General features: G+C 33.7%; 1 protein-coding gene across 1 annotated transcript; it reads left to right on the top strand.

Annotated features, from left to right (window-relative positions):
* The first annotated feature begins 5692 nt into the window (after positions 1 to 5692).
* Positions 5693 to 27292, top strand: LOC127861964 (CD63 antigen-like). Its single transcript, XM_052400755.1, has 9 exons — positions 5693 to 5861; positions 14433 to 14516; positions 14889 to 14937; positions 18101 to 18153; positions 21526 to 21600; positions 23238 to 23306; positions 23782 to 23880; positions 24613 to 24699; positions 25496 to 27292. Exons 1-9 carry the CDS (start codon positions 5799 to 5801, stop codon positions 25565 to 25567), a joined length of 651 nt encoding a protein of 216 aa, XP_052256715.1. The 5' UTR covers positions 5693 to 5798; the 3' UTR covers positions 25568 to 27292.
* Position 27293: the final 1 nt, after the last annotated feature.

Raw genomic sequence — 27293 nt, forward strand, 5'->3', positions numbered from 1 at the left:
TAAAGTCACGTAAAAAAACGTAACATGTCAATTTCAATATGAATAATGCGTCTCATATATATATATAATTAAATTATTACCACAAAAGGTGCGATTGATAGCGGCTCACTTAAGACGAGCTCAGTGCACTAAGATCATTACACTCCTATTTCGATTTCTTCACTGACGTACGAAATGTTTTATGCCAGACGACCGTTTGTTTATCTCCTCGAGCACTCAAAACTTGCATATTTGCAGAAGGCTTTCGATTGGAAAGAAAAAGGCATCAGCCGATGATAATTTTATGAAAATTGATGTATGCTTCATTGTTTATTATTAACTTTAAAGTCTTGGTTTTATATACTTTATGTATCATAATAGAATTGAAATTAATCGTTCGTGTTTCTAAGACTCTGTGTTTAAGGAAAAAGACAGCCACCTACATTTATTACGTTTGATAAAAAAGGTTGCACACTTAAAACATTTGCATTGCGACAAAAATGACACATACATTTACGCAATACTTTTGTTTGTGTCTGTTATAATTATGATTGATCATCGTATTTGTTATTGTATCGTGTAAATGATTACCAAAACCCACACGCGAATGTCCGTGTAATGAACAACCTACTTACCGGTACTCTTTGCATGGGTAAGTGGGTTTAAAAATGTATTACACGCATATAAGTTAAAAAGTATATCGCCTACGTGAACACGAAAAAGAGGTGGAAATAAACGTTACAAGAATTCCATTTCAATACCCTACACGTGAGAGGCCGAACTCGAATTGCAAAAAGAACTATTTAGACACGTAAATGTTGCAATTTAAATTTCAAAAGCATAATATATGCCGAAGAGCGTTGTGCCAACTATATTTTTCTTTATTTTTTTCTGCATTAGACCAATCGTAAAAATAAGTGTGTTTCCACTTGACAAAAAGGTATTGTTGTAGTTTTTTTGCTTAACATAAACATTTTATAATTTTAACGATCAACGGAAATTGAACATCATTTGTGTAAGATTAAATGCTTCAACACTGAGTACATTTACTACAGACTAGATTTAAAATTGATACGTTTGCAAACCATATCACTTGACTTATATAGCATTTCAGAATGAATATGCAAGTATACTTTGCACGAATGAACTTAAAATCTAACTATAATACTTCTTGAGTTATTGACACCAAGGAACTGTTTGCTATATTGAATTTGAACTTGTTTTAGAATATCTGAACATTATATTCCCGATCCATAATCAGAATAGGTTTGAAAATCTAATCAAACAATAAAAATACCCTGTAAATGGAAAAAAAATAAAAAATTAACTGATAGGATTTAATATCATAGATAGATTTTCTGAGACGGGCGTTTTTTACATTTTCTCCATGATGACGTTTGTGTGAATAAAATATGGTACACTTTTTATATTCACAAGTGAACTATATCGGATTAGTATCATGAAGCCAATATCTGATATATTCGCATATATAAAAAACCTGTGACGTTTAGATCTAAGGAAGGAAGACAACTCGCTTCGGTACAGGTTAAATGTAAATGTGATGCTAACGCTCTTTGCTTGTTACCGATGTTGCAGTAAAGTTTTGTGTACTTATTATCATTGAGTTTCAAAACTACAAATAAGGATATTTTAAACCCATTTTGCACATAAATTGTCTAATACTGAGTGATTTCTGAGTTTTCATATTGTCAAAATTAGTTGGGGCAACACTTAACTTAAACATTGCGAACGCAACATTATTCTATAATGTCTACGATCACCATGGCTACGAATGCATGTGGTACTATAGACAATGATTTATTTAGTTAGGAATTGATAAGGCCAATAAAGTTCAAACTTCTTCATCTAGAGCTTGAGTGTTCAGAAAAGAGCTCGTGATTAGTATAACAATCAAGTTGCAACTGGGAAAGAGCCCACAAGCTGTTTTGTTGGAGTGTCGAAAAGACTCAAAACAAATGACGAAATTGGCAATGATATTTTGTCCATCTTTTATTGTCCAATGTTTATTAAAGTGATTTGCAAAGGAATGGCAAGTAAAGGTTTGCATTAACTGAGGTTTTGAAGAAGACATTTTCTAAAATGTATGCTCCCTGTGGCAAATGCCTTATATGGACATTTTCACATAATTGTTAAATAACAGGGTTTTGCATTATTGTTTAAACATAGATGCATGTAGTTTACATTGAGGAAAACCTGTTTTTTTTCTCACAGTTACCTTTTCTTTTAGCTTTCATTTCAGTCTCCCCAGGCGCTGCATTTGCAAAGTAGAAATGGACAAGGCGACATAAGTGTTTCTTTAGTTTTTACCATGATGAAGAACGTTCTTGTTACGTCGAATCATGACCTTCAACATCCAATGTCACATAAAGAACACTTTTTGCATGCAAAGTGTCTTGAATGATTACAGAATGCGTTGATTGCCGGAACATGCTACTAACATCTTCATGGCGTAGCAGAACAAAGCCCGAATGTCACGTGTATACATCGACATGGATACAATACTGTTTTAGACAACACATCTAGATACATTTTATGTATATGCAGTCATGGAGTTTTAAAATTGCAGATTGAACTGTGAATATAAAATATGATCGTTAATACTGCAAGAGCAGGTTATCATCACTTAGTATCATGCTGGGAATATTCACGACTAGGACGCTTCCCACTGTTGTGGGATTTATGTAAGAATTGCTTAGACGCTTTTACCTGTTAAACAACTTTTCTTTTACATTAAGGATTTGACTCTAAAGGTAACTATGCTCATGGTACTTAACACTGCAGGTTGACAGCAAATAAAACATCTGTTAAATTTAAATAAGTTGCACACTTTCAGTTCTTAGTTTGTTTTACAGTTCGAAGTATTAATTAAAGAAAACCGACCAGGTATTACATGTTAACTTTATCACAGGAAAGAATTTCCTCCTGACATGATAGTTTGTATTTATATTGTTTAAAATATTATTTAAAGAATCCAAGTAGTGAAGATGAAGATGCATGAATGTAGGCCATGTAAAATCATATCGTGCGGTTAGTACTAGTGCCATATCCAGATGGGTGAAAACGGTCATTATTCGTGCAGGTGTAATTGAAGTGTTTGGTGCTCATAGTACAAAAACAGCTGTTGATTTAAAAGCAAGTTCAGCTGTAAACACTGTTAAATACATTCTAAGCGGAGATAGAAGGTCGCACAAAAGTACTGTTTTAAAGTTTTACAACAAGTCGTTTAAAGCAGATTGCAAGTTCAACTGAAAAATATCCAAAGAAAAAATATAGTTTTCTTTTGACAATATGGGGGGCTTTAAAATCTTATTTACCATATTTATTTTAAAGAGCGTAATAGATTAAAAAAAACGAGATTAACCTCTGTACTCTTGATTTTGAATCTGTGAGTGACTTAAGAATTACGTATGAGTTAAATGCCTCTCGCTTTCCATGCAATATGTGCGCTAATAATGCAAAAACCGAAATGCTATGGAAACTGATGGGGTAAACGAAAACATACCCCGTTTAATCCCTGTGCAATTCTATATTCACTCAAAGAACTCTACTATCTAAAATCGATTTAACCAAGTTTAGTCTCGTTTACGTGTTAAAATATCGCAAAAAGTTGCTTTACTGAATCTTACCGACTTTACAAAAAGGGATTTTAAACGCACGGTATACCAAAAACAGTTAATGAACGGCGAAAACAATCAGTGATGGTCGAGTTTGTGGAAGTGCACATGGTTTTGCGCCGAAAAGTTATCACGGTGCCTATACCACATGACCTTTTATGATCTGTGTTGGGATAATAAAGTGCGACCTAGTTGACATTTTTAATGATATCTTTTTATATATTTCATCATTTTTAATGGGATAAAGTGGAAAGACCGCTCATTCGTGAGAGTTTTCTATAGGTATCATGATCTTTCAAAACAAATAAGTTTGTTTTTTTCAGTAAAGTGAAACGGCGCGTTTGTCATATGAAGTCCCCACACTGATCCGACATTTGTCTAACCGTTCAAACGCGCGGTTGCACTTTACTGACACAATACTTATTTGTTTAAAAAGATCATGATACATATTGAAAACTCTTACGAATGAGCGGGCTTTCCACTTTTTTATTCCATTAAAAATGGTTAAATATTGCAAAAGAGATCCTTAAATATGTTAACTGGGTCGCGCTTTATTCTTCCAACACAGATCCGAAAAAGTCACGTGGTATAGGCACCGTGGTAATGTATATACAGAAGTATCTTAACTAGGTTGATTTAATCACATAGCAGTTTAATAGCAACAAGAAATATTTTTTTAAAAGATATACGGCGTTGATTGTGGTTTGAGTTTGTGAAAGGTAAAGAGTTCAATAAAATTTAATGAGATCAAGGATGGCGTATGTCTTTTTCTGTGCAGTTCTTAGCTGCATCACACGCAGTACGGGATGTTACGCGGAGTTTTCGCGGCTTGTTTTACATTATTACATATAAATGGTCATAAACCTATAGATACAAAACATAGAACCAAAAGAAAAATGGAAGTGAAATTAAAACATATGAGTCAACCGGCCACACGCGAAGTATCCGTACATATTTTATATATTTATACGCGCGTTCTTCGAACAAACCTGTTTTAGTGGTCTGGCGGGCATTGCTTTGATTCGATTATTAATAGTTTCGAGAATCATCGCGCTCAAGCTTAATACATTAGTCAATATGGTGGAATAATTCTTGTTAAATTAATCAAAAATAATATTTATCATGGTATTGTTGAGGTAGTCGTGAAGACGCAGCGATGACCTGGCCGCGAACTGACCCTGATACCTCGCGGGTTGAAATGCAATACATTAAAGTAAGGCCACGCTTCCACTGCTCTTTATACTTTTACATGTTAACATGTTGACAGGAATATGGAAGTCTGTACTAAATATGAGAACATAGCCTTTAAGTACAAACGCTCTTGCGCTGGCAATCCTCTGAAAATAAAAGGTGCACGCACAAACTGTATTAATGTCGAGAGTTGAGTGTAAAACTGTTCTATCTATTATGCAGTTAAACATTGTTACAAAGACGCGGACATGTTCCCAATATTCTGGTGGTATACTCAAATCAGCCAATGGAATAAATGGAGTGTATTCATTCGTGTCTAGCTGCGGGAAATTGTATTTGAATTTTATTGGACACAGGTAAGGTCAGAAGTGAGGTTAAACAGCTTTACCGAACAAATAAAACTAGAGTTTAATATTGATGTTAAAACAAATATAATAAAAACTCAAGTTATTCAACATAAGTGTGCAAGCATTTTAGCTTCAAATGATTATTTTGTCCTGTGATGTAATATAAAAAGAAATTGCATTCGATGTATTATTGTCTGTGCGTCGTATGTCGTTTAAATTGGTTACGAACGATTTAGCTCTTAATTCTACGAGTGTCGTCTAGCATCTTATAATGGTGTGAAATCAACACTTTCAATGACTAGTCGATATAATAAAAAATAACAAATATGATAAAACAGGGCAATTTATTTAATTAAAATTATTTATAAAAACACTTTCAGTTGGTTATCTTCTACAGATACCCTCAAACGCCTTATGCAGTGAGTGATAAGACATGCTCAGTCGTCTCGACGATTTCATCAATTATAAAACCCTTGTTTGAACTGTCGTCATTTGTTGACATAATCCGCTTATCTTGATGGGGTACTCACGCATGCGCACTGGCATTCAAGCGGTTACACTCAAACAAATAGAGGAAGAAAACGAACTGTGGACTTCATATTGAGGCGTTTTACTTACTTATCATTCAGTTTAACAATATGTAAGAATGGGGAAACGGGTTGGTGGATGCTGTGGGAATATATTCCTTCTTTTGAACTTTCTTTTGTGGGTAGGTACATTTACTTACACAATCTTAAACATGAGTTATTGATACGATTACGATTCTATAAGCATTCAATAAATAAATGAAAGTAATAACGATTTGATTTGCTTATTTGTATTAAATAAGAGCTGCTTATTTTACAAACATTGATTTTTTTCCATATGTTCATGTTATACAAAAAGATATAAATATAATTAACTCTTACGAATTGCAAACTTATGTTAACCCATAATATTTGTAACAATTGGGTAGTTACTTTCCTTATGTATTTCTTTTCAACAGCTCGTGATATGTATTTAATATAAGAATACAAGCTTTAGAGTTTTTACATTTAATGCATACTTAGATCTGTCCTATATTAAATGTTCGGTATTGTCAAAATACCCATTCATATTGAATATTCTTCAAGCATGTGATTTACGAAAATATCTGCTTTTATCCATGTCAAGGAATATTTCATTTTTTAGCTTGGTCTGGCGCAACACGGTATTGCTATGTATATCGTTAAAATTAGAAGACTTTGTTATGACGTTTTAGCTGAACTTTAAGCACGCATTAGTAATGAAACATGCTTTAAAATCAAGTGTATTCGCTTCAAAACTTAAAATGCAATGTCCAGTTAAAAGAAATATAGGTAAAAATATAAGGAAGTGAAAAGTACATTTTTAACTCAGTCAACTTTTCTTTATGAAAAGATTATTTTTTTTAACTTAACCGCGAGTATCAAAAGCGAATTACAGTGGTGGTAGTGTGCACAACTTTCCGCTTAGTTTTAATTCAGACACAATCAAGTAAACAAACACACGCTCCAATGCTGCTGTTGTCATTACGTAAACACTGTTATCTTGTGCATACAGAGCTGATCCTTTGAAACTATTTGTTTTAAGTTAAAATACTGAATACTTACACAAATAAACAATGATATGGATGTTATAAATGTATCTGGATATAACATAAATATTATGAAACCATTTTTGCTTTACATTTTTGACGTAACGTATAAAATGATACCAATCTGACACTCTTGGTTTGTTCGTTCAAAATAAATTAACTTTATAATTATGCTCAAAATGTTACGTCCTTATTTATGAATGACGCTTTGAAATATTTTGAAATTCGTGACCGTCATTGATCAGATATATTCATTCTATTTCGTTTAAATGCCTAACCCAAATCACCACGTAACAACGCTTGCACACGGGATCACAAATTTAATATCGTATTCGATGCCTTGCTGAAGCAGGGATGGTTAAATCGTCTGTATTGAATATATTGATATTTGCATTTTGTGCCTAATGCGCTAAGATTGTCGAGCGTAAATTGATTTGAAACAAGATGACGAAACAGGAATACAACTGCACACCAGCGTTAGGCACTTAAATAGTTTCGACGAATAGTTTCATAGCAACAGAGGTGTGAATTTAAAGTGCGACATACTTATGTTGTTGCTGTTGATGCTGATGTTTAATGTTTCAATGAAAATTACCGAATCTCATTTTAATTGTATTTGCAAAGCGTCATATACAAATGCATTTACTTGTCTTGTTCATAGAAACGTTTTAACATGGATGTTGTATAAAATAATCATAATATATATAATGTCAATAATACGGTAATACCCGTGTGGACGTATTGACTGTTCAGATCGCAATATTTTCCAACCGCGGGTATTTTGTTGGTTTGCGCATTGTACGCCTGAACGTTGCTCATCATCGTAATGATTTTATTACTTTTGGGTCGGATCTATTGCATCAATAATGAGTATAAACGCTTAAAACTGCCGAGCTTACATACCTTTTTTACTTTAAGAAATCAATATGCTTACAGAAAATTGTTAATGTATTTACTTAATTAAAAACAGATTAATAAATAAATAAATAACAAAACTATCATATATAAATTAATCTAAAATAATAACAGTAGAAACTAAATAAACACGCTTGAATATTTTATCGATTTCGATTGATGATAAACCAAAAACTTTACGATATAGTTTTACTCTTTTTGTAAGTTTAGTCCTGTGTAGAATTTCCTGGTTAAAGAAATTTCATCATTCTTTTTTAATTTGATCAATTACCAGTATGCCAGTGTGATAGAAATTCATTTAATATTCAACTCCTAATCGACAACAATTTACCATTACGGGCAGTGTTAGATTGGAACTAATCGCTTTTTTGACGATTGGTGTCGCTAATGTCCAGCTTAATCGTGCATGCTAAGGTGGTTGTTATCATCGTATGTATGTTGTAAGTCATGTTGTTGAAGTATTAGTTTCTTTACCAGCAAGAAAAGAAGATCATTGCCTCGTGTTTGGCGTGTAAACTGTTTAGAAACAACATTGTATAACAAAATCAATATTGCTTTCTATCAATAAGTAAGGCTATTTATTGTAGAAGTATAAAATGTAGGTAGCAATATAATAATTATTATACATTTAATTTAATATGTAATCAACCCTTTGTCAAAAATGCTTGCAAATTATGTCAAAACAACTTTCAATTTCTATTACCTGACTTTTGAGATTTATGAAACAAGTATTTACTAAACACATTTAATTTACTGCGCTTTGATGAACGTTTTACACTGAAGTCCGAATGTGGACACAATAAGATATATAGCTAGTAACTTGAATAATCTGCAAATTGGCAAACAAACTAATCTTATCTTCAATGAATTGCGCAGTTTGCGCAAATATTAGGAACAAATATACCACTTATCATCTATCAAACAGAACAAATAACCATCTTTACCTATGGATCGTGGTCGATGACCTAATACAGGTCGGGAATTACGTTTAAATTTTAACACTTTAGTTATGTATTTGTTATCTATTTAACATTTTTATTTGTGTGACAATAAACGTAAAAATCAGAATCTTTCAGCGCTTTGAAATGTTATACTTGCTAATTGTTATATATTAAAAGCAAATAAGTATGTACATTTATTGCCTTTGCTTTGAATAGAAATATATGAACGTTAGCAATATTTCTGTAGACAATAGTTGTGGGGTTGTTTGTTTGAGGTTCTGTTTGTCTGATATAATTAATATCACGAGAAAAGTTCCTGTTTATGCCCCCGGTAGGGTGGCATATAGCAGTTGAACTGTCCGTCAGTCAGTGTGTCAGTATGTCTGTCCGTCCGTCCGTCCGAACACTTTAATGGTCATAACTTTTTTAATATTTAACAAAGCAACTTGATATTTGGCAGGCATGTGCATCTCATAGAGCTGCACATTTTGAGTGGTGAAAAGTGAAGGTCAAGGTCATCCTTCAAGGTCAAATATCTAATATATGGCGTCTATCCGTCCGTCCGAAAACTTTAACATTTGCCATAACTAATTCACTTTTCATGAAAGCAACTTTATATTTGGCATGCATGTGTATCTCCTGGAGCTGAATATTTTGAGTGGTGAAAGGTGAAGGTCAAGGTCATCCTTCAAGGTCAAATGTCTAATATATTGCGTCTGTCCGTCCGTCCGAATACTTTAACATTGGCCATAACTTTTTCACTGTTAATGATAGCAACTTGATATTTGGCATGCATGTGCATCTGATAGAGTTGCACATTTTGAGTGGTAAAAGGTGAAGGTCAAGGTCATCCTTCAAGGTCAAATGTCTAATATATGGCGTCTGTCCGTCCGGCCGAAAACTTTAACATTGGCCATAACATTTTCACTATTGATGATAGCAACTTTATATTTGGCATGCATGTGTATCTCCTTGAGCTGAACATTTTGAGTGGTGAAAGGTTAAAGTCAAAGTAATCCTTCAAGGTCAAATGTCAAGTATTCCGTCCGTCTGAAAACTTTAACATTGGCCATAACTTTTTAAATATTGAAGATTGCAACTTGATATTTGTCATGCATGTGTATCTCCTGGACCTGAACATTTTGAGTGGTAAAAGGTGAAAATCAAGGTCATTCTTCAAGGTCAAATGTCAAATATTCCGCCCGTCCGAAAATTTTAACATTGGCCATAACTTTTTAAATATTTCAGATAGCAACTTGATATTTGGCATTCATGTGTATCTCCTGGAGCTGAACATGTTGAGTGGGGAAAGGTCAAGGTTGTCCATCAAGTTCAAGGTCAAAGGTCAAATTTTGCAATATATACAAGATAGCAACTAGATATTTAAAATCCATGCGTATCTCATGGAGCTGCACATTTTTGAGTGGTGAAATGTCAAGGTCATCCTTCAAGGTCAAAGGTTGAATAGATGGCTTCAAAGCGGCGCAATAGGGGGCATTGTGTTTCCGACTAACAAATCTCTTGTTTGTTCATATATGACGTTTTAATAAGTAAGGTTTCAACAGTGCAAGTTACAAACTATAATATACGTATGAGCTCTTGGAAACCTTGGCTTAATGCATGTGTGTAGGTGTCGTTACTTTATGGAATTCTTCGTTGTTATTAATTATGTTCTTTACAAAAATGCCGTGAAGGCAAAAAGTGTCTTCATCGGTACGCTCGTGCATACTACACAGGCTGATCTAGGATGACACATTATGTACATGCATTAAGCCCAGTTATCCCAGAACGAGTATTATATGAATTGTCATCCTAAATTTAACAATCGTTAACTTAATTGACGACGCATAATTCATCACAAAATAATAAAACTTGTGCGCGGAAAGACAATTTGAATGTCTGCTTTGAAGTACTAATGAATAAGACTTTGTTTGTCCGGATTTACTGAATTTATATTTATGTTCGAATAATATGGCATAAACCTTTTAATGTTCGAACATGTATTGATTTGAATCAAGAAGTTGAAATTTTACTCAAAAAAGCTCATCAGTGTATTCAAGCTACAAAGTGTATTGTGGATATTAAGGACATACGTGAACAATATTTAGCAGTAGAGGTCTAAAATAGACGTACGTAAAAGTTGTTTATAAAATGTGTATACCAACATTGTAATTTTTACTCGTGAATATGGCTAGTAGATTAAAATCAGGCATATAATAACAATCATTCATAAGACATAAATATCGCGTTAATTAAGGAGATTACTGACTCGGATGTAGATTGCAAGCTGTTCCTACTGGTTTCCTTCGTCTATTGTCTGATGATTATACTCGGTAAGCGAGAGCGTTAAACATCCTAGTGTCGACCTTTTTCTGGCGGCTATCAATTGACTATATTGAGGTTTAACAGGTAGAAATGCTGAGGCAATATTTCTGTGTAAAGGTTTAAACCGGTAGAAATGCTGAGACAACATTACTGTGTAAAGGTTTAAACAGGTAGAAATGCTGAGGCACATAACTTTATAAAGGTTTTAACAGGTAGAAATGCTCAGGCAACATTACTCTATAAAGGTTTAAACAGGTCGAAATGCTGAGGCAACATACCTACATAAAGCTTTAAACAGGTAGATATGCTGAGTCAACCTAACTTTATAAAGGTTTTAACAGGTAGAAATGCAGAAGCAACACAACTTCATGAAGGTTTTAGCAGGTAGAAATTCTGAGGCAACATAACTGTATAAAGGTTTAAACAGGTAGAGATGCTGGGGCAACATAACTGCATTAAGGTTTAAGCAAATAGAAATGCTGAGGCAACATAACTCTATAAAGGTTTAAACAGGTAGAAATGCTGAGGCAACATAACTCTATAAGGGTTAAAACAGGTAGAAATGCTGAGGCAACCTAACTGTATAAAGGTTTAAAGAGGAAGAAATGCTGAGGCAACATAACTCTTTAAAGGTTTAAGCAGGTAGAAATGCTGGGCAAAATTACTCTATAGAGGTTTTAACCGGTAGAAATTCTGAGGCAACATAACTCTTTAAAGGTTTAAACAGGAAGAAACGCTGAGGCAACATAACTCTTTAAAGGTTTAAAAAGGTAGAAATGCTTAGGTAACATAACCGTAGAAAGGTTTAAACAAGTACAAATGGTGAGGAAATATAACTGTATAAAGGTTTAAACAGGAAAAAATGCTGAGGCAAAATAACTGTTTGAACAAGAAAACATTCTGTTTCATACAAAAGATACAATCAACACCAGCATAAAGATGTATAAGATCTGCAGCAACACAAGCTTGTTTCGCCATCTAGCGTATTATTTTTGACGATTTGTGATGTCATGTCGAGGTGATTGGGCATGTGCATGTTGTTTTTGTTGTCGTCGTTATTTTTAATAGTTGAAGTTGTTATTGTCTGCAAGGGCAACATCAATAGAAGCTATTAGTAGGCTTAAAAGTCGCGTGGGATGTAAAATTGTTAAACAACTTTGCAATCAACGAGTAAGCAGAATTAAAAAAAAAAGGTGTTTTGTTTTTTTGAAGATGTGTCAGTTCTTAAGAATATCCGTAGAAATATTCAATGTAGGTATGAAAGTATTACGTAGTTCTAAATGGATCCTTAATTTAGAATGTTTTCGAACAAAATGTGTTCTTGTTTATGATCACTCGACTTTTGACATTTAATTACGAGTTATTTACGACCTTGCTCATTTTGTTGATTTCTTACGGCGCTTTGATATTGTTTATACACCAAAGTTCGAGTGTGGACAAAACGTGGTATGTAGCGTATTACTTGTATAATCTGCAAGTATACAAACAACGCAATCGTATCTTCAATGAAGTAAGCAGTTTGTACAAATATTAAGAACAAGTTTACCAAATATACCGCTTATAAAACGGACCGTTTGCGGCGAATTTTGCAATTAATTACTTTCGAGACCGTTTGATCGGTGTCATCGACCTTACACAGAACAACTAGTTTGCATAAAAATGAAAATTATAGTGAAGTGTTACTTAATTGTTATGTCCGTTTGCTTGCTTGGGGGTAGCCATGTTTGTACTTTTTTCATTTACTTACTCCATTGAAGAAGTGAAACATATATTTATGTATCTTTTAACAAGTACGTATAAACTGAGCCTTTGTTTTACCGATCTAATACGGAAAAATGTTTAACCCATTTATGCCTAGCGTCTAGAAAAAAGGCCTTGGCAAACAGCGTAGACCCAGATGAGACGCCACAAGATGCGGCGTCTCATCTGGGTATGTGCTGTTTGCTTAAAGGAATGTCTGTAAGAAATATTCTAAATATAGAAATTAATATACTAGACATACCTAATTTTGGAAATAAATTGATCCAATTTAGATGAATGGAAGAGTCCACTAGGCATAAATGGGTTAAGAACTAATAGCACATGTTTACATAAAAGGACAGCAAAGACAGCTACGGGTAGCAAAAACAGCGTTACAGGTCAAAGGTTATAGCGCGCTGTTTAAAGTTGGTTTGAATTCTATATAAAATTATTTGTAAATATACTTACAGATGATCGTTTTTTTCAATCATCACAATAATGTAATGTACCATCATTTATTAATAGCAATGAAATGAGGTGCAAACTGTTTGTTACATCTATCCACTTGGTTTGCTTTCTTAAGAACCAGTCTGTTGTATCCATTTTTAACGTACTTCTTTTAACCACGCTCCGTTTTTGCAATTGCTCATATCTGTCACATCTGAAAGTATCTAGAAGTTTTAATATATAAATTGTTTTCAGTACGAAGTGTATTTTCAACATTTATCAGGGTTCTCTTTGGTACGCAACATGGGTTCGGGCAATTTCGACATCTTACAAAATTAATTGGTGGAAATTTTCTGGTATTTATATAAACACATATATAAAAGAAAGCAGCACTTAAAATGACATCTATGACTTAGATACGCCGTTGTGCAGCTTGAACATGTGTTTGTGAATATATTAATTTTTTATAACTATTATTGATTCTGGAGACATACAGTTATTGATCAGTGTCTTTTGGCTGAAAAAAATGAAGAAAACAGTTTAAGAAAAACGTTGTATTGTTATTTGCATTTCTATTTGTATTAATCTCATATCTTTCGAACACCGGTAGCATTCTTAGGTAATACGCATTTATTTTAAAATCTGTCTGATGATTGAAAGAAAACTGTTTTTTTCGTATTGTGTATTTCGAACTTAAGAAGTTATTTACATTTGCTGTGCCTGGAATTCGTTTCACTTTATGCTGTGAGTATATATTTTGTAAACCTGATTTTAGTTATTTTAGTTATACTTGATGGACTATGACTTTTTACGTGGCTTCATAGCGCACGTAAAATATTACTATCGATATGTTTACAGTTTTCGAGAAAGGTACTCTGAATACCTAATTTGACCTGACACATTGCGCATTTTGACTTCCTGACATGTTTTACTGTATCACGTTTATAGACCACGAAAACTTGATTCTAGAATCGACCCTAATCAGTTGGTGAAGTTTTCTTACGAATCTTAAGACATTATCTGAGTCGTGTTCTGAGAAAAATGAGCATAATGCATGGGCGTAAAGTGTCGTCCCAGATTAGCCTGTTCAATCCGCACAAGCTAATCGGGGACGACACTTTCCGCTTTTATGACATTTTTCGTTTAAATGAAGTCCCTTCTTAATAAATTCCAGTTTAGGCGGAAAGAGTCGTCCCCGATTAGCCTGTGCGGACTGCACAGGCTAATCTGGGACGACACTTTACGCACATGCATTGTGCCCAGTTTTCTCAGAACATGACTCATCTAAAGACATTTTTTGATTTACGATCTCTTACAGTTGGTGGGTTTGGCCACCCTCGGGTATGGCATTTGGATCCTCGTCACCACGGGAAACGTCAGCAACTTCCTATCCGGAAGTCTGGTCAGTAGAAACTATGGCTGAAAATAAATTTGAGTGTGCTCTACATCATTAAAAACCAAATAAAGAAAATTATTCAAAACAATGCACTGATATATTATGTAAATAATAATGATGATGATGATGATGATAATAATAATAATAATAATAATAATAATAATAATAATTATTATTATTATTATTATTATTATCATTATTATTATTATTATCATTATTATCATCATAATTTCAAAAATAATTTTACTTATTATTATTGTTATTTATTATTATTTTAGTATAATTATGTCTTTAATCATAAAAATATTACTAATATGGATATTCTTTTGTTTTATTAATTTAAGTAACTTCTTTATTAATTTTACTTACTATTTTTAGGTGTTCACGTATTCATTCCTTGGGGTCGGTCTTCTTCTGACAATAATAGGTAACACGACTTTCTTACATAGCGTACCCTTTGCTTTACTGTTCCGTTTACCGGTCAGTATAATCGCTATTTAGTGCGACTATCTTGTTTCTGTAGGCGTAACACCACCACATTAAATAGTATCAGCACAATCATCACAAAATGAGCTGCAGAAACCCCATCATCATCATCATCGTCCTCCTCTTCCTTCTCATCATCATCATCACCACCATCATCAACAAGATAATCATCATCAACAACAACATCATTATCATTGTCATCATCCCTGTGGATGCCGCTCTTGTTGTCGTCGTATAGTCCTCGTCTATAACCGACGAATTTTAACGTAAACATAACAGGTTTTGTGATCTAGCGTCCGCAGAGATTGAGAAACATTTTCTACTTGTGTGTGATTTATATAACAATATCAAGACTGACGTGTCAGATGATATCTTCTTAGAACATGACTTCATCACGCCGGGTATGCGAATACTTCGTTTACGGATGGCACTTCACTAACAGAGAACAACAAACGCCACGCGCTAGGGGTAAGTTCCTCTGTTTTATTTAAAGTTATATCCTAAAGATTAGTTTTTAAGACAAGACACATGGTCGAGTTGATAAATGGTGTATCCTTTTGTATTGGGAATACACAATTTCACGGAAGAATGGAACAGTTTTGCCCAAAAAATAGAAAATTTGATCGGAAAACAGCATAAACTGGATGAACAGTAAACATTTTAACAAAATATAACTACTTAGAATAATTGCAAGAAATTTTTTGCTATTCCAGCATGTAGAGTAATCACTGTGCTTCAAATACTGAAATTTTGATAGCATTCAATGAAATATAAACAAAGATAGTACATTTTGTAATAGGTGGCATACATAAAGTTGCAGCCACTTTGTTTACCGATAAAGGGCACTTCAGATTACGGAGACTTTCAACAAAGCGGGCACTCTAATAACTGAGTTTTATCTTCTACCTCAAATGCATTTATTTATATTATGGCTATTCATACGAAACATTTTTAAAATATATTTTTCAAAAATCACATGACTATTAATTTATACTATGTTTATTATAATTGCAATTTTCAAATAAGATAATATTTATTATTAAATAAATGTGTACGGATAATGCGAATCAACACAATCGTGTTTAATTTTACTTATAGCAGGGCTCTAGATAACGGTAGTGAATGGGTCTTTATGACGCAAATACACATTTGTTCTTCATAAAATCCTATGTCGGTTGTGCTTATTTGAATCGCATCATCAAGACGATACTTATGCGTAGCAACAAAATTAAAAAGAGAATGGTAAAACTCCCTGTATTTTGAGCCCTGCTTATAGGGAGCACTTCCCTTTACGCAACGCTAACGTTTGCTCGAAGTGCGATTCACCTGACCCTAAATCACTGTATTGGTTGAGTTTTAAGAATCACGGTTAAAATTAAATCGTAAAATCAACTGATTCTGGAAAAAAAGGAATGCGTACATAAAATGTTTAAATGTCATATTATGGAGTCAGTACTTAGTATACCCACACAAACGAAGTTTAGGGTGCTATATTGGATAGAACTTCATAGGCAGCATGTGTTGTGTTTATATTAAAAAAAGACGGATATGCATAATTTTTACACCACTATCGTGTGATTAAATCAACCCCGCCCGTTCTTTTATTGCTATTTTCGTTTATTGGCATTGAGCCAAAAAGTTCCAATAGAATTTCGAACCTGCATCGCTGCTGATATTAATCTCTGAGAGGCAGTTTAAGCAGAGTGATTATTCATGACATGCTATCTAATATAAAAGAAAATAGCCTTAGTACCTTCATTTGGACATAAAGATAAATGCTTTAGATCAACCGCTTAGAACGTAATTTAAAATATATGGTCATATAGATTTTACTCATTAGACATATCCAATTTGTTTAACATTTATCTTTCACATTTATACCAAATCATAATCATATTTCAAAGGGATAAGAACATGCTTCGGTTATTCGTTTTTTATTTGTGTACTAAGTACATACATTTTTATTTATTGCCTGCTTACTTTAACAGTATTCCACAGCGAATTCTGCATTTTTGATTAAAAAAATACGAGTGTGTTATATCTGGAAAAAAGTGTCTAGATGTCAGGAAACGAAGTGCCATTGTTTTTTAGATGATCGGTAAACGAAGTGCAGATGAAAAATGTGCATGCGACTCTTAAAACATTTGAATTTTCTCAAATACATTAGTAAACTAAAATGTAACATGTTGTAACATTACTGGATATATTGATCTTTTATTTCGAATAGAAAGCACGTTCTTGATTTATTTCCAAGTATGTTTATTTTGTTTAAATATGTACTGATCATTCAATTCATGCTGATTATCGATGAAATTTTATCGTTTTTTTTAAATAATTCACCGTTTTTCCGCGAATTTCTTTCTTCGCAATACGAAGTGCTATACCATTAATCACCCAAACAATGTTCTGTGTCTAAAAACCAAATAAACAGAACATAAATACAAAAAAGCTGAAGAACTCACCTCTCGCGCGTGGCGTTTGTTGTTCTCTGTAAGTGAAGTGCCATCCGTAAACGAAGTATTCGCATACCCGGCGTGTTCATTTATCTTTACCCAGAACAAAGGTTTTGTCATATATTGAATTTATACCGCAGGAAGACTGCAAAGTTTATTGTTAAAGCATATTCTCTTTCTTTAGTTGTCATTAATGAGTATATAATTAATTTAATTTATGTTTCACCTTGCAACTCTGCCTACTCATCATCTCTTTCATCGTCTCCACCATCTCCATCATCATTATTATAATCTATTAATGTCCCATGTCAAACCCGTTACCATGCTCCGACCGTTGACATAAACCTTGTAAACGAATATAAAATATGTAAGTCTCGCTCTGTGAAAACGTGGTTAAAAGTCTGTGTGTAAAGTGTCGTCCAAGATTTGCATGTGCAGGCTAATAAACGGCGACACTCTTCGCTTTAAATGGATATTTGCTACAAAGAGACTGACTTCCTTTGACCGAGAAGTTCCATACAAAGCGGATTTTTTCGTCCCTGATAAGCATTTTCATACTGTACAGGCTATTCTGGGACGACACTTTACGCGCATGCATTAAACCCCGTTTTCCAAGAGCGAGGCGCATTTATTACATTACGTATACGACAGGGTTGCTGGGGTGCATTGGAGGATGTGCCGAGAGCACGTGCTGCCTTAAAGCGGTAAGAATAAGAATGATATAGCTGACTCATACATTGTTAATTAACATTTTACATGCCCTAACTCAGTGCCGAAATATATGACTACCTTCTCGCCAGATAAACTTTCCCGAACCACGGCAATGGACTTTTTCTGATGTTAATACTATTTATTCATGAATATATGTCAAGACATTTCATGTTTTAAATAAGTCAAACTGCCCATGTTAGTGGTAATATTCAGATTAAATATACGAACTGCCTATGTCAGTATCCAAGTGTTTGTTAAAAGGAATGAAAGATAACAAAAAAATATTAAAGTTTAATGCAAATTGGATATGAACAAAAAACTCGTTTTTACTAATTTAAGGGAAAGATAAATTATCGATGTACATTTGAATGCATACATAAACATTTAGCGACTACATAGTACGCTTGTAGTAAGATTGATCCATGGATTTTGCTTTACCAAGTTCTCAAGAATGATATGACATTTTGTTTTGTTTGTTTCTGTTGGTGAATTTTTCACCATGAAGTCCGCAGGCTAATCATGGAATACACTTTCCGCTTGTTTGATATTTTTCGTTTGAAGAAAGTCTCTCCTTAGCAAAAATCCAGTTTAGACGGAAAGTGTTGTCCCTGATTAGCCTGTGCGGACTGCACAGGCTAATATGGGACGACAGTTTACGCACATGCATTAGACCCCATTTTCACAGCGCACGGCTAAATTTTGTTCCTTCCAATTCTCTGTTCTACATTGGCTAAACATCTGAATTTTGAATTTCCTTATGGTTTCTGTGATCGATTAATATTTTTTGAGGAGATGAATACCTTACATGTATTAGCCAAACGTGCCAAGAATGGTTACCGTTTCAAATAACATTCTTAAAGTCGCAAATCGAATACTAAAATACTTAATCCTAATAGATCTAATAAAATGAACGAACTGTAATGATGTCTAAGAATCAACGCAGCTACTACATATATCGTCGTTTTGGGAGACGATCTTACACTTATTATTTACACAATTATACCGAACCTATGTTACTCATGTATCTGTTGATAATAGTATTTGATAGATCGTTCTGATGTAAGAGCTAAAGAAGTAATATATCACTGGGTTTGTGAAACACCCATGTTTAATACTTATCTCTAGCAATAAATTTTCAATATGCGAATAAAAACGACAACGTTCAGTGAAAGAATCTGTCATGGCTTAATCAATTCAAATACTTCTGATAAGACAAACACTTCAAATAGTATTTAAACATTTGAAACAAGGAACATTTTACAAAAAAAAGACCAGGTTCTGTGGTTTAAGGGGAATTCATTGTCATCGATTTGATCTTATGCCAAGGTGCCAATCATCTTACATTCCGTTCGTTACTATTTTTCTTTAAACACAATACCGCGTGAAGTACCCGTAATACCGAATACATCCTAGATAATACTTGAATAGACGACCGAATGTATCTCTGAGTTACTGTGATTATAAATTCAAGTGCTCTAAATAATCCTGCTAGGACAGTTAAGAGTATCGCGATAACGTTGAGTATTCTTATTTCATCGCGATATACAGTGTTACGGCAACACCACCATGTGGGGTACACCTTACGTCCAAAGAACAGGCTGCGTTTGGGAAGTTGTGTGTTTGGTTGTTTTCAATATACTTGATAACATTATTGTTGAATACGATTCTCAAATCGGGTCAATGTTACTTGTACGTGTGTATACAGTAACATCAAATATACATACTTATGGGAGGATATACGATTACGCCATTTGACATATATTTTTTTTAACAAATTAGATTTACGTCCACACAGTGAATATTAACCCATTTATGTCTAGTGGACACTCCCATCCATCTAAATTTAACCAATTTATTTCCAAAATAAGGGATGTATAGTATATTTATTTCTATATTTAGAATATTTCTTACAATTTTTTTAAGCAAACAGCCAGACCCAGATGAGACGCCGCATCATGCGGCGTTACATCTGGGTCTACGCTGTTTGCCAATGCCTTTTTCCTAGAGGCTAGGCATAAATGGGTTAAGTGGCATCCCAGATTAGCATTCCGAACAGGTTTGTCCGGCCTACACCGGAATTCCATTAAGTAAAGACTTCACTTTAACTAAAACTTCCATAAACGCGAAAAGCGTCGGCCCTGGTGCGCTTGTGCTGATGACACTGTCTTTAAGGGATGACACTTTACGCACATGCATTAAACCAAGTTTTCCCAGACCGAGGCTCACTTGATCGATATAAAAATAGACGATATACGTAAACATGATGTTTGTTGAGAAAACAAACTAGCACAGTATCTTACTTATTTTGCAAATTTACTTGTCAAATCATGTTAGAACAATATTTTTGGATTTGGTGTATATCGGCCAATAAAAATTACTAAGAATTCTGATGCGAGTAATTGCACAACAAGAGTATTGATTATTTGTTACCGCAAAATAAGAAAAATTCAATAGTATTACAGGAATTTTAACGGATATTAAAACTTGATGATTCAATCATTGGACATATTTATGATTCGTCATGTGCAATCTTTATGAAGAATACTACTTTTTAATTTGTATCGAACAGTTATACAATCAATTGTTTAACAGCATATATATTATTAAGTGTATTTATTTAATTCTCACAGCAAATTAATTTACCCGCATCCCTTCGTGGTGTAAATAAAATACCAGGCACTCACAGTGGTTGCATTTATTTTGCTTGAATAAAATCAATACTTCGATGAGTAACATACTTCATGTATATTTTGCATTTAACATAATAAACATTTCAGCTTTAAACATATTCGATACAACACATGAGAAAATAAATTCGATTATATCAATTTTAACGTTGATGCTGTTTGTTTCATTTTAGGAAAGTAATTTTCATTAAATAAATTCTTTCATTTAATAAAATGTATCAACATAATTTTATATTTGGCATACACTATGTGTTCTTGATTTATGCTCAATTTATTAGTCATAATCAAAGAATGTGCTCATTAAATGTATAAACTAACATAACAAATATATGTTGCAAGAAAACAATCAACTGTCGCCCTTCAAGGTGACTAGAACTTTGACATTTGGAATGAAATATTTCGTGCTATTATAAGGTCATTCATGGTTTAGAACTTAAAGGCGTCTATTAATACAGATGTTATTAAAACACTTCTTTTCAAATCATCGAAGAAAAGCGTTTCCACTTCTTTGTTATAGATAAACGAAGTGATATTATTTTCAAAAACCTTGTCTTGAGTGTTAATTCAATTGTTTGAATACAAAGCGCACATTCTTAAAAAAAAATTCTTAAAAAAATACATATAACGGCATTCTTGAAAAGTGTAATCATTCATTGAATTAACATTTGATTGTTTCAGTACATCGGCCTTCTAACATTTCTTTTGATTGTGGACATTGGTATTGGTATTGCTGCCGGAGTGATGAAGGACCAGGTAAGTTTGTTGTAATACTGACCACACGATGCCAATCACAAACGTGCTTAAAACGTATTCTTCCCAATATGACATGCAACGAAAAGGATTTTTTTTGTGCGAACAGTATAGAACCAGTAATAATGATATTTTGCGAACTTTGGCGACCATGTCGGTGGTGCCATGGGCGTTATGTCACGTGTAAGCCCATGAGGTAGTATCATGTTTTAAACGATTTTGTTGTTTTCATAAAAAATGTATTATAATTGGAGACATACGTTTTATTCACATCGACTGAAATAAAATGTTTGCTCGCTCGCACATATACGAAAAAATGAAAGGTAAGGAACACTTTTTTTATAATAATTTGTGTAACCTTCCGCTTGTCTAGTATCTAATTTACTTACTGCCTACACAATGCACGGTAACGCATCGATCACAGCACTTAACAAAATGATTTAAATTGTAGTCAACGCCTTAAAACTGTTTATGCAAACCATCGAGGGCTTTGACCATTTTAAAGGCGTGTCAAACCTCTCATTTTGAAAAAACAATAGTCACTTAAACCAGCAACACTATAACTATCACTCAAATCACCTCAAATTGTTTTCATAGCTAATTCATGAACGGTTCTTCGGTTTTGTACCCATATAAAATGTTCTGTTTTCTTCTTATTCTATGGTGAATTGATCGGTATAATTGATCGTGATAATTTAAAATGATACTATGGGCATTTTTCACTGTTGAAATGAGCTGAAAAGAATTAACAGGTCAAAAGAGTTAGTTAAATGTGGTTTCTGACCAATTATCTGCAACTCATCTTGCTACCAGTTGTTTATAAAAATATATTTTATATTCGATATTCTTACGTGACCCACCGTGTCCTGTAAGCCGAAATGATCCGTACAACAAAATTGTGTCTTTGTGTCGTATGAACGAATCTGCACTAAAACTAAATATAGTATCACATCGTACATGCATGATCAGTTGTAAAACGAAAGTACGGTTGATATTCAAATGCATTATTTTTCTCTTTCCGGGATAATGTTTTAGTATGTTGATGCTGCCTTAACAAATACAAGTGTATATGAAGTGAAAACACCAACAATAAACAACGGTTGCGATAGACACCTATAAACTGTTAGATGCCCATAATATCACTTTAACAAGATTGGAAATCAAGAACAAACAAATTATTAAGATTTTGAAAGTGTATGACGTGTGGTAACAACATGTTAAGAAATTATTTCTTAATGTTTTATTTTCGTTTGGCCTCCAGACTTTTCAAATGTTTGACCTTTTGATCAAAATAATAGCCTAAGCATATCATGTATCCATGAGCAATAGGCGTCGTGTGTATTCTGTGTGTTTACAGTACATGACGTATGTGTAAACACGTGACTTCCCGCGCAATTATGTAAATGAACTCCGACGATATATCGCGAACTTTAAAGAATAATGCGAAAATATGTTACATGTTCACGTCTTAGAAACAAACTTGTGAAACGTTTCCTCTGGTCTTTTAATGATTATTCCAGATATATACTATTTGAAGAAGTCTATTATATTTTATATATTAAATGACACCTTATTAACATTCTGATGTTCAACCGCTTGTTTGTATGTACATCTTCGTTTTTTAACTTAACGTGTTTCAGGTGTTTACAGTGACTGAACACCTTTGGGATGAAGTAAACAGCGATACAAAGGCGCAGATACAGAAAGAGGTACGTATTGAATGTGTCATTTGAATGGGTGTCCTTGCTTTTTTAGAACATATTGTTTTTGTCTATACAGATATTTAATAAAATTGCCATTGACACTAAGTAACTGGTGCAGCCACCGTCACATGTATACATGGGGCGAATCAGTGTTGACATGCAGGATAACACACGAACCCCGTGAACGCCTTACTATTGCTTAATTTTACACTGTTGTTACAATGTTGAACAGTTGATTCAAATAAATAAAGCAATTTTTCATAGCTTTATTAAAACAATAATTTGTTTTTGAAAACAAAATGCAACACGACAAATAACACGGTTTACTGTGTTTTGTTAGCCTCTATTTTTTACAGCTTAAAGTAAGTTACCCATGTATTCGGTAATCTCGTGCATTACATTTTATGGCAAACTCACGCAAGCCAGATTTGTGCCTCTTGAGTCAATTTTGTTATATTCCCATACTTGTTTAATGTATCAGTTAAAATGCTGCGGGTACAGCAGTCCTCTAGACTACGGAGTTGGATCGGTCCCGAGTAGTTGCTTTGGGGAAGAAAATGTTGCCACTTCCATATTTCAGGTATGAGATAGCTATGCAATTCAAGTGTTGAAAGTTCGTACTATATTATACGTCTTAATAAAAATAATCTACCTAGGAATGCACCTAGAAATGAAGTAACGTTGTTCATTGCAAAATATATTCATCCGCTGTCAGTTTGCAAGTAAATTTAACACACGGCGTTCTTAATGTGTACAGCTTTATTGTGGTGCATCGAAAACGTTTGCCAAACACATCGCTATGAATGTCCGTGAGAATTAAGATTTATTTTCATCCGATTAAGGTAGTGCTCGAATATATCAAAAGCTACATGCCTATTCCGACATATTGTTCTTGTATTTTGCCTTCGGTCAGTCTCTTCTAAATGCCTTTGGAATACCCCCCTCCCCCTCCGCAGCTCCGTGCTCACATATCAGTTCTTTGCATACTAAGCAGAACAAAGAAACCACTTTCTTGAAACCATTAATTCCACATTGAAAGTAACTTTGATTGCATCGTGATATTTAACCACTATAGTACAACAGTGTATATTATTTATTTTGTACAAGGACATAATCTTACATAAAGCAGTAATTACTATATTTTCAAAACGTTTATTGTTTGATAATCGTAGAAGTACACATCACAATTGTTTATGAACGCTCATATATTCATTCTGCTACTTTGTATTTAGTTATTCAGTTTAAGAACGAAATGATGAATAACCAGCCTATACATATACATGTACAAAATGCCCATGTTATCGTTTGCCAGACCGGGTGTCAGGCTGCCATGGAGACCTGGGTACACGACAACACCCCCATCTGGGCCTCGGTCCTGGCCTCCGTCCTGTTTGTTCAGGTTGGTTTGTAGCTTGAAATACGGCAGTCTATACTTGAATGCTCGCTCGAAAAACTTTTAATTTATAAGCGCACAATGTCGTCCAAGATTAGCCAGTGCAATTTACATCCGCTGTAATTGAATTGTTGTTTAAATGACGACTCTTCGGAGAAAAAATCCAGTTAATGCGGAATCTTTCGTCCCTGATTTGCCTGTGCGGACAGCACATGCTTATACGGGTTGTCTCTTTACTCACACATGTATTAAGACCAGTTTTTTCAAGAACATAGTTCATTTTATTCGTATGTTTTGAAGGTAATATAATTACTACTAGTCTACGTGTTACAAAGATTAATCTTTACTGACACATTTTATCTGTAAGTACAACATGTGAATTATACAATTGTGCTTGATATTATAAGTGACTTTAGAGCGGCATTTAAATTTCGATTTTCTTGGCCAATATTCGTATGCCTTGCCTTTGTTTATTATAGACATATGAATAAATGCTGGATGAGATTTAACTGTGCATGATATTTCATGCACAGTTACGTACTTACCATCCTTTCCTTAGTGTACTTTTATGCACAATGCGGAGTTGTTTCTCTCTTGTTGTTTTCTGTAGAGACTGCAAGAGTTAATTGTTTTGAACATGCTTCAATATTCTCTACAAACAAACAATATTGGACTTTGAGTACTTTATCTAATAGTCACAATATTGTTTAAAACTCTATGTTATACAACGCCACCAAACAAAAACAACATTTTATTTCTTTTTTTGTGAAATTTGAAAATTACCATTTAAGTATATTTATAGATTGCCAGTACGATTGCCTCTTGCATGACCTTGAAGAAGGTGGAGGACGCCATGAGGGTGGGCATTGCGTAATCGGACTCTCACTTTGCGAGGAGGCTAACGGTCATGTGTTCTTGCCGTTATAACAAAAGATTGTATAGACAATTGGTCAACAAACCCATACGCGGTGTTTAAATTATGTGAGACGATATGTATCATACGTTTTTCTTTTTCTATTTTACATGTATCATTTATGTGGTGACTGTGATATGTTTACTTGTTGAACTTTCACTTTGTATTGAAAGCTCGTTATTTTTTCGGCCAAATAAACAATTTAGATAATTTGGAGTAACAAGAATTGTTACGAACTCAAACAAAGCTCTCTGTGAAATAACGCTATTAAAAGTATAAACAGGTTGTCTGTTTATATAATCTAACTTTATTATTTCATGAAAATTACCAATTATTAATAAGATGAGAGAGCAAAGAGCGGGTGTTGTTTTTTTTACATTAAAGCATTTCACGCAAAATCCATAATAAGTTTTTACTCTTTCTGATATTTATCCAAAATACTGTGATATTTTTATGCCAACAAATATATGAAAATCTCTGAAAATATAAGTAACTGTTTCAGGAAAAAAAAATATGTGTGCTGCAAAGGAGAATTGTTTTATCTAATGTAAAATAAAAATAAAACTACGTAGCTATTTATATTTGTTTGATAAACCTCAATATATGATATAAACACAAGTAAACATCATTTTAATTAAAAAATATACAAATTTCATAATACTTACAGAGCAGCCACACGACCCACTAGACAGGTCATACTGTCGAACTTTTTTTGCGCTTTCAAATGACTATCGCTTTGTGAACATTTTTTGGCATAAATGCTTAGATTAAAAAAATCTACATATTTTCTGCCTGTGTCGTTGGTCTACGATTTTTTCATCAACACGTTGCTTTTTAGTTTTGTTTCATGTATTAATTTATAGTTTTTAATTGTTTTTGTATATCGATAAAATTAGCTCTAAAACATTAAAGAATGATATGTTGCTATACTTCATATACTTTTTTGTACAAATGTGTTATAATCAAGTACATGGTATCCACACTTTGATAAATATAATCGTATACAACTCTGCGGCATAGTAAAAACAAACAGAACGCAAACATTTAATTTAGAATTTAGAAAGTGTGTGAGCTATGTAATTTTAAAAGATAAATGTGTTTGTGTATAAAGTTAAACTCCAGTTGCCAAAAAGGCAAGACATCATATAAGACTCGTTCTGGGAAAACTGAGCTTAATTAAGTAGGGGCATAAAGTGTCATCCCGAAATAGCCCGTGCAGTGCGCACAGGCTAATCAGGAACGACATTTTCCGCTTTATGAAGTTGTTTCGTTTTAATGAAGTGATTTCTAAACGCAAACCCACTTACGGCGGAAAGCGACATCCCCGATAAACAGGTACGGGCAGAACAAGATAAACTGGGACGACGACACACGTATATGCATTTAGCCGGTACGGACAGAACAAGATAAACTGGGACGACGACACACGTATATGCATTTAGCCGGTACGGACAGAACAAGATAAACTGGGACGACGACACACGTATATGCATTAGGCCTACTTTACTCGGAACGATGCTCATAGTATCAGCTCGAGCTCCTTATTATTACAATATATTTGAGTCATATTCGCGTGGATAAATGTTCGCTTAATTGCCAGTATTAAACAGTATTTCTTTTCTCGTTTGTGTTGGTTTAATATATGTATTGCAGTTTTGTGTTTCAATAAATATTATACGATAACAAG

This window comes from Dreissena polymorpha, chromosome 16 (genome assembly GCF_020536995.1).
Source record: "Dreissena polymorpha isolate Duluth1 chromosome 16, UMN_Dpol_1.0, whole genome shotgun sequence".
NCBI classification, from domain to species: Eukaryota; Metazoa; Mollusca; class Bivalvia; order Myida; family Dreissenidae; genus Dreissena; species Dreissena polymorpha.